The sequence below is a fragment of the Tauraco erythrolophus genome, chromosome 22 (genome assembly GCF_009769465.1).
Source record: "Tauraco erythrolophus isolate bTauEry1 chromosome 22, bTauEry1.pri, whole genome shotgun sequence".
Taxonomy (NCBI): Eukaryota; Metazoa; Chordata; class Aves; order Musophagiformes; family Musophagidae; genus Tauraco; species Tauraco erythrolophus.
The window spans coordinates 2,479,216-2,492,179 of NC_141486.1; the positions used below are offsets into that span (position 1 = coordinate 2,479,216).

The following is a 12,964-nucleotide window of genomic DNA, read 5'->3' on the forward strand; positions in this document are numbered from 1 at the left end:
AAGATGGGCAGATGCAGGGCGTGTTCTCCACTCACGTTGGAGTGACTGCTCAAGCCTGACAACTCCCCTGTCACAGACACAAAAAAAAAAAGGGGAAAAAGAGAAATATGGGGGGGGGGGGGGGGGGGGGGGGGGGGAAGAAGATTAGACACCTGTTGAAGTTCTGCTGAACCATCCATCCACGCAAAGGACGAACCAGGTTCTGTTCATACTAGAGACCTGTCTTTGACTTTATTCCTCTGTTTTAACCACAAGAAGCCATTCTAGCCATGCTAGCTTTGTTCCAGAAAGCTGGGGCGCCTTCATTCCCAGAAATTGGGGTAACATTTTGAAAGTTTTCCAGTGCAGAGTGGAAAACAGCAGTAGTGAAAATGTTTAGGAATGTTTATCCACAATATATTTCTCTTGAAACATCTTTTGTTGTTGACTGAAGTGGGTGGTTATTCTGACTTACTGGATTATTTGTAAACTCTTTGTGACTCAGGTAGCAATAAAGGCATCCATCATGGGGAGTACTTCTTTTCTGTAGAAAAAGAGGTTGGCTGCCTCTGGTGGCACAATGGGAATGTCCTGGCTCCAAGTCATGCCAAGAAGGGTTGACCCCAGATGCCTTTGGTTTTCCCTAAACATGGTGTTTGTTACTGCTTGGGATGTCGTGGGATTTGGCTTCAACTCTGACCAGAAAACGCCCTGTGATGGTCCTGATAAATTTCTTTATTGGACCCTGCACATGATTCTGCAGTTTACAGTGAGGAGGGAAAAAATACCCCTCATTGAATTGAGACGTCCTGACCAACGCTCATTCTTTTTCTGGCTTTATACTGTTTTCTTGCTTGCAGGCTGCAGCCCTCTGCCATCCTGCTCTGGCAGCTCTTGCATCCGAGAGACGAGAGCCCATCTCCATGCACACCTTAGCTTTCTGGCATTCCATTCGTCCGCAGTGATCTCCAAGGCAGTTTTTCTCATCCTATTGCTGGTCCCCTCTCAGCCCAGCTAGCAGCTTCCGTGGGCTGAGAGGGATTATGGAGTTTTCTACTGTTTGGATGTTGAGTTGGGTATTAATTTTGCCTGGTAATGAGCTGGATGATTCCGTACAATACATCTGTGACTGTTTTGATGCTTTGGATTACACAATGCAAAGAGGATAAACGTTATCATGGGATGCTGTGAGGAAGATGATTTAACTTTATTTCAAGGCTAAGTGGTTTTTGGCACTGTTTCCTGCACAGTGGGGAGCGGTGAGGGTGGTGAGGCTGCGGGAGTGCTGGCCAGAGAGGGCAGAGCACTGTGAATGATGCATTTGAATACTGAGAATCTGTATCTCTCAAGCATGAAAAATGCTGCTTGTCGTGTCCTCAAATATTTATGGTGAAGCCTGAGGTATTTCCAGACTAGCCAGTAAAGAGTAATGATCTTTCCTGAGGTTTACTCATCTGGCTGCAATAACCAAGTGTGGAGAGGCACCGCAGCGGCCAGTTTGCATCTTCCCTGCTCAAGTGTTACCGTAACACGGTCCAGACCTGCTCTGTCCTGAGATGTGCAGCACCTGCCTCCTGTTATGTGAGACCACCTGGTGCAGGAACTGCAGGGAGACGTTTTCAGTGGATGCAGCATCTTTGTGACAGCAGGAGCCTGGCAAGGGATACAGCTACAGACTGTGCTGGCACCTTGCAGGTGAACAAGGGTCAGGGTAAATAGCGCTTTAATTCTTCACTGCTGCACCCTGTTTTGAGCAGTCTGCAGCGTGGGGTGATGCTGTCTGGGCAGAGTCCCATTAAACGCTCTCCCTGCCATGTGCTCCAGTCTCCCTTGGGGATATCTGTTTCTGACCGTTGTACCTTGGGTCACTGAGGCTTTTGTGCTCTTGGAGCAGCTCGCTGGGAGGAAGCACGGTCCCATCCAGACCTTGCTGAATTGGCTGTCCTGGTGACTTGCTCTGCTGAGTTTCGTGACATGTTTTCCCATCCTGAGGATTTTTGCCAGATTGAGATCGTAAAACTTCAGCCTGCAAGACGTGCAGAGGCTGGAGAAGAATCAGGCTGATTAATTTATCATAATGGCAAAGCGTTCTTCTGTCCTCCTTCTCCCTCATTACAGAGACAATCATTCATTTCCCCTGCAAATTTGTTCCAAGTTCACTGTTACCTGCTGTGATCTGACTTTGGCTGGTGTTAATTATTTGCAGCAGAAGAGCTGCATCATGAAAAGATATGAGATTCTGCTTGCTTTCTCATTGCTTTTAGTCCTTCCCCAGCCTGTGCTTAAAAAGGAGGAGAAAGACAGGGCAAAAAACTCATTTTCTTTCCTGTTGTTCCTTGCTGATCACCCTTTTTGACAAAGCCAACATTGCAAATAAGAGATGCGTGAGAAGCACGCGTGCTTCTTGGAGAAGGGGTCAGGGAGCAGTGACTTTCCAGGTGAGCTTCGTCTCACCAAGCTAAAAGTCCTATTGAATGTGAATCCTTTTGCCTTTTTGGTTAGTACTGGAGACATGGACTACCTTTATTTGCCCTTCTGTTAAGTCACAATGGAAATTAAAGGCTGTAATACAGGAATGATGCGCAGGAGGCCTAAATTTGAATTTCCTGGGGCCTTTGCTTTGACTCTGGGGCAGAGACTTGGATGAACAGAGCCAGAGGTTCATCCAGCAATTGCAATAAGCTGATACTATCAGCTACATGGTGCTTTTTAATTCTTTTTTTTCTTTGTTGTTGCCTCCTTCGAGCCAGCTTTGCCAGCTGTGGCACTCGCAGCATTTCAAATCGGATTAGGTGGAATCAAAGTGAATTGATTCCAAGCAGAACACAAAGACAAAAGGAAGGAAGATACATTGAAGGCCTCACCTCTGTGCTGTTCCTCTTTCTCTTTCGAGAAATACAAGATGTATTCTGTATCTGGCTTGCATTTGAAACATCTTCCTGCTATGTTCAGTGATAAAAGTGACTGTGAAGCCTGGCTCGGTGCTGCCAGATCAATCTCACAGGGATACTTTCATCCTTTATCAGCTGGTTGAGGAGAGCTATTTTTTCCTCCTCTTTAGAGCAATGAGGAGGAAGCAGAAGCAGCTCTGGCTGTGCAGGATTGATTGAGCCAGTCCTTATTCTTAAGTGGTGGACATTAGGACGGGTTAGGCAGCTCAGCCAGCTGGGTTTATACATCTGGGCTCAGTCTCGGAGAGGTGGACATGCCCCTCAGACCACTGATGACACTCAGATAGCGTGATCTTGGCCAGCTTGTAGCTCTAGGTGAGACAGAAACATAGAACGCTGTGCCTTTGGGATTTCGTGCAGCTGATGGGACAGCCTGGGTGGATGAGGAGCCGCAGGGCTTGGTCATCTCCAGCATCTCAGTCCTTCTCTGGGCTTTCCTTGTTTAATAACAAGGTTCAAAACTACTTCTCAGCAAACCACCTTTATGGGTAGGAAAGTAGTGTCTTAGAGGTACCAAATGTCACCAGCATAAAGAATTTCTTACTGATGGTTTTCCAAGTGAATCAGTGGCTTGGTTTCGTCTAATTCCAGCACTTTTCCAGTGAGATCTCCCTGCACTCCTAGGATGTCCTTTCTTCCACCTCCCTCAGTTTTCTTCTCACCCAACTGAGGTGCATTTCCATGCCTTTTCTTCTTGCTCCAGGCAGGCTTTCTAATCAACACGCTTTGCCTATGTTCCGTGGTGACCTGGGCCTGATTTTTGGAGGTATTTAAAACCAGTGAGTTAACAATAACCTACATGCATTCCTCTTCACCTTTTCAAACCAGTAAACAGGAGGATCAAATTATTTCTAGTTTTGCCTGCAGGTTTCTGTGCACTTGAAGATTTTGTCTATGAATGAAAATAACCGTACCGAAGTCTTGGCTCGTCCCGAAGTCTTTCCGGGGCTTGCTGTGCTAAAAATACCTGATGCTATGGTAAGGAAACCAAGGTCCTTGCTGATCTCCTCTCATTTTATTTGCAGTCCTTCTTGGGTGCACGATGCCAGCTATGGACACAGCTGAGCCATGTGCTGTTGGGTTTGCAGCTTCTCAGCTACGGGCCATGACGCCTCATGTCCAGGCAGCTGGGAATTGCACTGCTTGTCTATTTATTCCTGGATTTATTAGATCTGATATTTTTCTCTCCTAAACCAAATTTGATTTTACCTTCCACCTGTATTTCTAGCTCACCAGCATCCACCCAGGTCAGTGTACTGAAGGGAATGATGCTCTGTCTCCTCTCCCCCGTCCCTTCCCCTCACCTCTTTGCCTCCTGTATGCTGTTGTGAATAATTCAGCCCCTGCTGTGGCTGCCTTTCCTCCTCTTCTGAAGGAGCTTTTGTGAGAAACACCAAAGGTTGGTGCCTTTGAGGTGGCTGTCCTGCAGGGTGTCATCCCTGCAGGATTGCTGTTCTCCTGCTGCTGCCTCCCTGGCAGCCCCTTTCAGGCTCTTGGAGCTGCATTGTGGGCTGAGGCAGGTCCTTTAATCTCCGAAAGAATTCAAAGGGTTGCTGGTGCTGCTGTTAATGATGGTTTGCTAGTGACAGTGCACCCTGCTGAAGCAAAGTGCTTCAGGAAATGAGGGAAGACGAGTGTCTGCTGTCCCTGCTTAGATTCCAAGCTTTGCTGTTGTGCTTCCTACCTGATGTCCTACCTGGTGTCCTGCCTGCCTCCCTCTGCACTGGCCTGAGCTGCTGCGGCACCTGCAGGAGGGGTGGCGATGCTCAGCAGGTCCCCAGACTCTTCCTGCATCTGCATCCAGGACACCGATCTCCTGCTTTTCTCTCATTTCTCTCCCCACTACTCATCATTCTCCTGCTAGCTCTCCACAGGCAAGTTCTTTCTTTCTGCCTGTACTCCCTCACTGCCTTTGTCTGCTGAAGAACAGGTTTGCAGAAGGTAAAATAAAAGTTGAGTACAGCCAAGGCTTTGTGTCCTTAGTTGTATAAACCGTTACAGTCATAAAGGTGTTGGACTTTTTTTGTTGCATCCAGCAGAGGCTTCTCCTTATAAAGGATTCACTGTTCTCCAGGAAGACAAAAGACAGAGATACGAACCTGCAGAAACAGATTCTTTCCCTGGAGCAAGAATGTGCCTTTCTATAAACACGTGGATGCTGGTGTGGTTTGGTTAGTGAATGAAACATTAGGAGTATTAACTGGATCAGACCCCGGGGAAGCAAGCCACGAGGGGCTTCGCAGGACTGTGTGTATGAGGTAGCAAACTCGATCATGCGAGTATGGCAGGACCTGCAGGATGGCAGGAGCACGAGGAGGGTTGGCTCAGCAGGAATCTGCCTACAACCTTTCTGCAACTGGTTTCACCCAAGCAGTCAAGATTTGGTTGGGTTAGGAGGAGGTGGCAAACCCCAGCATCAGAAACAGAGACCTAGGAGGGAAAGGAAAAATTAACTGGAGGCTCTTTCTCTATTTCCTTCTCACAGTTGATTAACCAAAATAAATGGTAAGAAATGGATTTCCACCCCAAAAATGTAATAAAGTGCTTCTGCTTGCATGTGGATGCTCTCAAGATACCAGGAGGCTTGGAGGTGTGTGTGGTCCCTGTGCTGGGAAGTTCCCACTCTGGAGGATCTCAGTGATGTACAGCCCCCGAGCAAGTGGTTCCAGCCTGCCAAGAGCTCAAGAGACTTGATTTTACTGAAAAGTATAGACAGTATTGTGTTCATTTCACCTCTCTTATCATCCAGCATGTTCATATGTCTGGGGTGCTACAAGTGCGTGTTCTTGTCTCTGTGGTCTCTTGGCAGCCTCTTATGGAAATTCCTACCTCAGCGTTGCTCTTGCTGAAGGCTTAACTGAAAGACAGGTGGATAATCGGCACCAAGTTTCTTTTGAGGTTCCTTCCTTGCTGATTGTAAAAAGGGTGGACTGAAACTGAGAGGAATTTTTAACACTTCACCACTCCTCATCCAGGCAGCACCCAAGTAGCAAAGCACTTGTGATTTAGTACCACTCTTCCAGCACGTTTCCCACAGTGGTGCTCCTCCAACTTGCATGTCAGGCAGCCAGAGGAGCTGCTGTTTTCTATCTTCTACCTCCAACCTGTCCCTCCCTGCTCCAGAGTGATGTGGGCTGGTTAACAGTCTGCTGACAAGTATCAAGTCTGTTCTTGGGCACTGCTCCATGTTCAAGCAACAAAGCTTATAAACTAAGCCTTGTGTCTTGGCCAATTTTGTTTCTCTACCTGGAGAATGCATTGTGGCTTGTGAGTAACTCAGTCAAACATCTGCAGTCCTGGCTGGTTCTCTCCCCAGCAGCTCACCCACTTTGAATTATCTGACTCCTCTCCATTCTTGAGGGCTGCGTTTCTCCAGGCAGGACTCCGTCCCTAGATGTCACGTGCCATCCAGGCTCAACTTTGCTCATTCATTTGACATACTTGGACTGGAGATGAAGTCAATCCTAGAACTGTTTGGTGGGGTGTTTTTTTGTTGTTTTAGGCTTAAAACTCTTAGAAGTCCTTTATAGCTGCTTTCTGTGAGTCTTTGGTGGAGTCCTTCCGAGATCTGTGCATCTTTCTGCTCATGCTGAACAGTGCTTGAGATTCAGTAGACAAAGGGTGTTCTCCCATTTTAAGGTCTGAGATTTCATGAGATCATGTGTAGCTCATGGTATTGTTCTGAATGAGGAGCTAATCACCTATGTTGTTATTGTGAGCACTATTAGTGGTAACAATGACAGTGATGCCAAATCATCTCTGCCTCTTCCCTGTGAGTGGGAAGCGTTTCTGTCTGCTTTTGGAGAGGGAAGCCTGAGTTGCAGAGGTGTGGTGGTGCCATCAGTCTTGCAGCAGCCCTGCTGTCGCTGGCCCTGGGAGTGTGCCGTGAAACCCAAGACCAGGAGGCACAGTACCTGATGCTCCATCTCAGCTCTCTGCTCTCATATCAGAAGGATAGTTGGACTCAGGGGATGAGGATTGTAGTTTGGTGCTTTTTTTTTTTTTAATTTTTGCTTGTTGTGACAGTATTTTTAATTTAAGACCAGCATGAATATAGTACTTGTAAGAATTTCATTGGTTTATAGTCTTTTACTGACCCTGGTGGTTACTCATGAGTTGACCTTGTCTCTTTTGTGGGTGGGGGCTTCTTGAATTTCCCTGAAGTGGCTATTACAGTGCATATTTACACAGAGATTTATTTTACTCTTCTACCCACCAAGGTGATAAGCAACAATCGTCCATTTTCCTGGTGACTTTAAGCACCGACCACTCTTGAGAAGAAAAATGTGACACAGTAAGCTTGACTAGTATGGCGTATGGTTTCCATGATGAATGTCCTTCCTTTGATTTCTGTTTGTTCCTGCTGTCTCTATAGGATCAGTTATTCACAACTGTCATGTTGTAACTAAAACACATTATAGTCATCTACCCAGGCAGAGCTCGACTTCCTCCAAAGCAGTATCTGCGGTTGCTGTGCTGTGTGTAGGAGTATGGATCTTCCAGCTTTCCTCCTCCTAATGCCTCCCCCAGGCAGTGCTGAAATACAAATATTTTGGGGAGCTTTTGGGGCACGTGGTGGTCAATGAGAGCAAAGGATGAGAACGGGTGAACATCTTTCAATATTCCTTGTTCCAGAACTGGTCAATCTGTGGAGGACCAGCAGTGAAGAAAGTCCTGGAGGTAAAGCTGGGCAAGAGATAGCATATTTCCTGCTCAGGTTTCCTTTTTGGTGATTTGGGAGATTTTTTTACAAGTCAGTGGCATAAATAGCAATTGTGTTAAATAAAAGAGGAAACTTATTTACTGCTACCAAATCTTCCCATGGGAAGGTTCTAAATGTGTTTTCATTTAGAACTGTCAGGAAAACTTCAACTGAAGTATTTTTAGATGAAATACGGTGTTTTGATAGAAATTTTCCCCTTTTCTTTGAACATGTTCTGAAATTTTGTTGAAAAGCTCTCAAACAGAAATTCTGGGAGTTTTCCAGTTGCTGCAAATGGGGACTATTTCAGTTCCTGAATGGTGATGAACGTAGTGGAAGAGACACACACGCGTGCTTTTGTTAGTACATTTCTTAAAGAAAAACACAGTCTTTTGACAAGTTCCAGCTCATCAAACCTCTCCTATCTCCTGGAGGTCGAAGAAAGAGCAAGTGATGTGTTCCTTCACCAGGAAGACCGTACATTGAGACTCTCCAGTCTTCATCCTGGACTATTTTGCTGCAGCTCTGTAGCACTCCGAAGACATTCAATGAGCAGAGACCCCAGGTACTATCTTCTCCTGAAAGTTACCTTCCCATCTGTCATGGTTTGATGTGGAGGGGGGGGTGGTTCTGGTGGCAGGAGAGGGATTTTGCTCCCTGCGACCTCCCCGGTTTTGGATCCGGGTTAGGCTTAGTTCTGGCCACCGGATCAGACTGCCATCCCCCTCGGGGTTGAGCCAATAGGGCGCCTCTGCGAATTGCCCTATTTAAGTCAGGACAAGGGAACCGGAAAAGGTGCTTCGCCCAGGATCGACCAGAGAAGGGAGGAGGGCACTGCCCCCGCTCCCTGGCTCCCGGCCGGGCGGCTGCCTGCGTCGGGCCAGCGCCGCCCACGGAGAATGGCGGCGGCGGAGCCAGCTGGGGAACTCGGGGGCACCCCACTCCCAGGGTGCCCACTGGGCTGAGTTCACCTGGAGAGGACTGAGATCTGAGAGAAACAGCCGCATCGACAGCAGGTCAGTGAGGATGGAGCGGGAGGAGGTGTGCCGGAGCCGAGTTTCCCCTGCGGCTGATGGTGAGATAGCAGGCTGCCCCCCTGCAACCAGGACGGCCTCGGTGGAGCAGCGACCCACTCGCAGCCCGTGGGGAGAAGATGCCTGAGCCCGAGGATGGTCGTGTTGGGGGCACGGCAAGGCAGAGAGGCATCTGGAGTCTTCGTGACGACCCACGCCGGAGCGAGTGGCTACAGCTCCCTAAGTACCCGAGACTGTGGTATAGCCCACACCGGAGCAATCTGTGGGGAAGGATTGTTTCCAGTGGGCTGGACTCACGTTGGAGAAATTTGTGGATTTTTCCTCGTGGGTAGGGGATCCATTGGAGCAGGGGAAAAGGGTGTAAGGACTCCTTCTCCTTTAAGAAAGAAGCAGCAGTAACAGCACGGAATGAACTGACCTGCACTCCCCCAGTCCCTGCCCCCTGTGCTGCTGGGGGGAGGAGGTAGAGCCGGGAGGAAAAGGAAGGTGGGGGGGGGGAAGGTGTCGGTTTTAAGATCTGGTTTTGTTTCTTTCTGTCCTCTCAAGTAATCGGTTTTTTATTTCCCTTTGTCCTTCTAAGTAATCATTAATAAACTGTTTTGCTTTGAGAAAAGCGCTGCCTGTTTTGCCCAGGACCATGGTTGGTGGGTGCTCCCTCTGTTCTTGCCTCAACCCTCAGTCCTTTTGTTTTTTTTTTTTTCCTCTCCTCTCTACTTTATTGGAGAAGGAGAGACTGTGTGAGTTTTAGTTGCTGGATCAGCCTAAAACCACGACACCATCTTTTACAGCGATGCCAAATCTGCCGGCTCCAGAGAACAGGAGGACGCAGGTGGCTTTAACCTCAGCAACGTTCCTCACTGGTGTCTTGCAAAAAATGTGCATGGCTGTACAGAAACTATGGAAAGTTTGCAACTTAGCAAAGATTTTCCCTCATTTTCTTACATGTTTAAAGTTGAGATTAAAAGGAACCCAGTCCTAGGTAGCTTTTACTTTCCTGAGGCCAGATAGGAGCTGGCAGGGGATGAAAGGCTTTACAAGGAAAGTTCTCCCTTGCCTGCTCCTGAGGAGCGAGGGGGCAGTGCCACGGCTCATCTACTGTCCTTTCTGCCCACTGTGGTCCTTCATGAAACTCCCCACCGGGTGTTGCCTCCTGCTCCCATCCGGCACAGCTCAGCTCTGGGAAATTTGCGGTGACGTGAGCCTGTAACGCAGGAATCGTGGCCCCTCCACGTCCGGCAGTTTATAAATGCGTGTTGTCACCTCGGGCTGTCTGATCTCATTCCTCCCCCTCCAGAGAGACATCAGAACTGAGAGGAGGTCCGTGGCCCCGACCAGCAGGCGCTGAACCAGAAATGAGAACATTAAAAAGGAAGAGGGAGAAAACGGGCGATTCAGCTGACACGCGCAGGATCCCGAGTCCCCTGGCAGACACGTGCTGAATGCCAAGGAGGAGCTGTCGGTTCAGAGCGATGTTTTGGCTTCCGCCGTTTCAAGGATGGGGTCACAGGCTGTGCTGTCAGGTGGGGGACAGGAGAGAGGGGAGTCAGGAGACTGGGACGCGCTGCCAAAATCAAGATAAGGGCTCAGCTGATGGCAGCTCTCTCATCAGTGGCTGGTACTGGCGTGTGTCGCAGTGCTGAGCCAAGTCCTCCCTGCAGTCCCTTCTCTGCGGGTCAGACAGTCGTGCCAAATGAAGCAAAAGCGTTGGCTTTGAAGGGTGAAGTGTAGACTGTGAGTACAAAGCTGCCTCTGGCACTTGCAGCTCCTTCTTCCCTATTCTTTCACCTTTTTCCCATCTTCTGCTCCTTGCTGGCTTCTGAGGAGCGTGTGTGGGTAATGAAGAGGTGATTAGGTGGGATTTTAGTAAAGAATAATGGTTAACTACAAGTTTGCAACAAATCACAGTTAACTAAAGATTTGAAGGACACAGCAAAGTTAAGATGTCAAACGAGTGAGCCACTGATATACACGATGGACAAAAGCCCGATCCCACATTTAACCATATAGACCAAGCTATTGTGGGAGTCACTCAAAGCGTGGGGTTGCGGAGGATGGTTCAGAACTCTGTAAATGGTAGGTGGGCACGTGCATCTTCAGGTGGGTCATCAGAAGCTTCCCAGTGGTGATACAAGTTAGCTTGGGGTGTGGGTGTCTTGGAGGTGGTGGCTGCACTATTGTCTCAGCATTGTTTCAAACTAGGTGGTAGGATGTACTTGGACAAGATTTTGCAATGGTTGGATGAACCTTACTTTCTGACTACCCTGCACAGTCCTGTTCTAATGACTTGATGTCAAGATACTTGCTTTCCATGTGATTTTAGCAAATGGCAGGATCGTTGTTACCCTCAACCCAGAGCATGTGGGCTGTTTCACCTTGACCCTAGAACACCCATCCTCGCTTGTAGCTCTCCTTTGGCTTGTGTTTGTCAAAGTCTGCTTAAGCCTGGGAAAACTCAGAGAAAGGCTAACAGGGAAGAGTAGATCTCTTCCAAGACAGAGACTGCTGGTGTGTTTGTGACGTAATACTGTGCTTCTAGAGAAAATTCTGCTGTGAGTTGAGTAGTGCAAAGGGATGCAGAACAGTTTTTAGTGTTGGGGACAATAATTTATATTGCATGACTGGACAATGTATGTGGTTGTGCATAAGGGTGTCATCATAATGGATATGGTGTGGCCTCAGAACAAAAGTGTGTGCACATGGCTGTTTGCAGTCACCTTTCAGGATGAGAGAGGCGGAGAAACAACTGAGCTACAATCAAAGCAGTAGTTTGTTGGACAACGTGTAGCATGCTATGGTTTCTACTCACTACTACTGTCATTGACTTCACAGGTTTCATGAATATAATCTGAAAGGCAAAAGAGGGGCTGTGTGTTTTCCCTGACCACCTGTGACGTGTTCTTTCTCATTCTTCTGTCTCCATAGTGAATTTGCCAAAGAACGAGAAAGGGTAGAAAATCGTCGAGCTTTCCTGAAGCTCCGTAGGCAGCAGCAAATTGAACGGGAACTAAATGGATACTTGGAGTGGATCTTCAAAGCAGGTAAGGCAGGAGATCTCCTGATCTTGGCTCAATATGTTTTGTGGCAAGTAGAGTCTGGTGATGACGGAGAACAAGGGCCCCAAAACAAGTGCTTGGTGCTGTTGGCCATCGAGGGAACCCAAGACTAGAGGGTGCCCAGCCAGGACTAGTTGTTTTTGTTGGGCTTGTTTCTGAGCAGTCTCACTGAAGTTATTGCAAAAGATCTCAGTCTGGTTAAGCAAAACTGAAGGAGCTGGGCCAACTTTCTTTATTGCTGAGATCAAAGCAATTGTCTTAATACAGCATAATATAAAAAGTGATACAGTGCCCCAAGTCTCCACAGTGGCGAAACTGTTCCCTTGTATGAGTCATTTATATTTTATTTACTCTCCACCACAGCTGTTTTATAAGCCTCTCTTGCTATGATGGTAAAATACACTGGAGTGTCATTTTTATGAGCTACAGAGATCACTTTCATGAAACTCACCCTGGCACATATTAACATTGCTTTATAAGGATTATAACTGAACATTGCACTTTATTGCAAGCCGTGAGCAACTTTAACAAGGAGCCAAACGCGCTAATTTAACAAAAAATAGCATGCTTTTCCTTTCTTTTTTATCAGACAGTAAAGATTACCGATAACCTTTCTGCGTTGTAGAGTAGCTGATATATATATTGACATAACCACAGTGCAGTTCATTCATGTAGCATCAAGAGAACTTCTGGGGCTAACTTGCTTCCTCGCTTGCTCTTCTGAGAAGCTGAAACATTTGAGTAATGTGAAAATGCCTTTTAAAACAACGATGGAGAGAAAAAGAAGTGGTGGTTTCTGAAATAGATTTTCAGGTGCCTTTCTAGGCAGGTCAGCTTCATGCTTACACTTAAAATTGGGGAAATTGAGGTCCGACGTTATATAGTGATGTCAGCCGATGGACCGGTGGCAGAACTGGCACTCAGCGGTGCTCCTAAGCCGTGGGCTGGCACCACGCTACAAGCCCTGTCATCAGTCCTTCTTTTGAAATCCATACTGATGCTAGAGGTCTAATGTACTAAAATGTGCTTGTGCGAGCAAGTGATTGTGTGGTCACGACAACTCACGGCAGCGCTGCAGGGGCCCGAGCATCCCGATGCTATTCTGTGTATAGCTGGCTCTTTGTTTTGGATTTAGGGCTTCTGTTTTATGTGCACAACCCAGGTGCTGGGATTTAGAAGGGCATTTTCACATGGCTTCTGCTGCTTTGCTTCTGCTCCCTCCTCGGCAGCGCTCTGCCAGCCCGT

General features: G+C 47.6%; 1 protein-coding gene across 2 annotated transcripts in view; it reads left to right on the plus strand.

Annotated features, from left to right (window-relative positions):
* The window catches only part of CACNA1B (calcium voltage-gated channel subunit alpha1 B), a 302,801-nt gene that overhangs the window by 142,772 nt on the left and 147,065 nt on the right, over window positions 1-12,964 (plus strand). For both annotated transcript variants that reach the window (XM_086625007.1, XM_086625008.1), the window contains exon 8: window positions 11,589-11,704. In XM_086625007.1, the coding sequence (XP_086481133.1) occupies window positions 11,589-11,704 (116 nt within the window). The remainder of the gene's footprint in view (window positions 1-11,588; window positions 11,705-12,964) is intronic.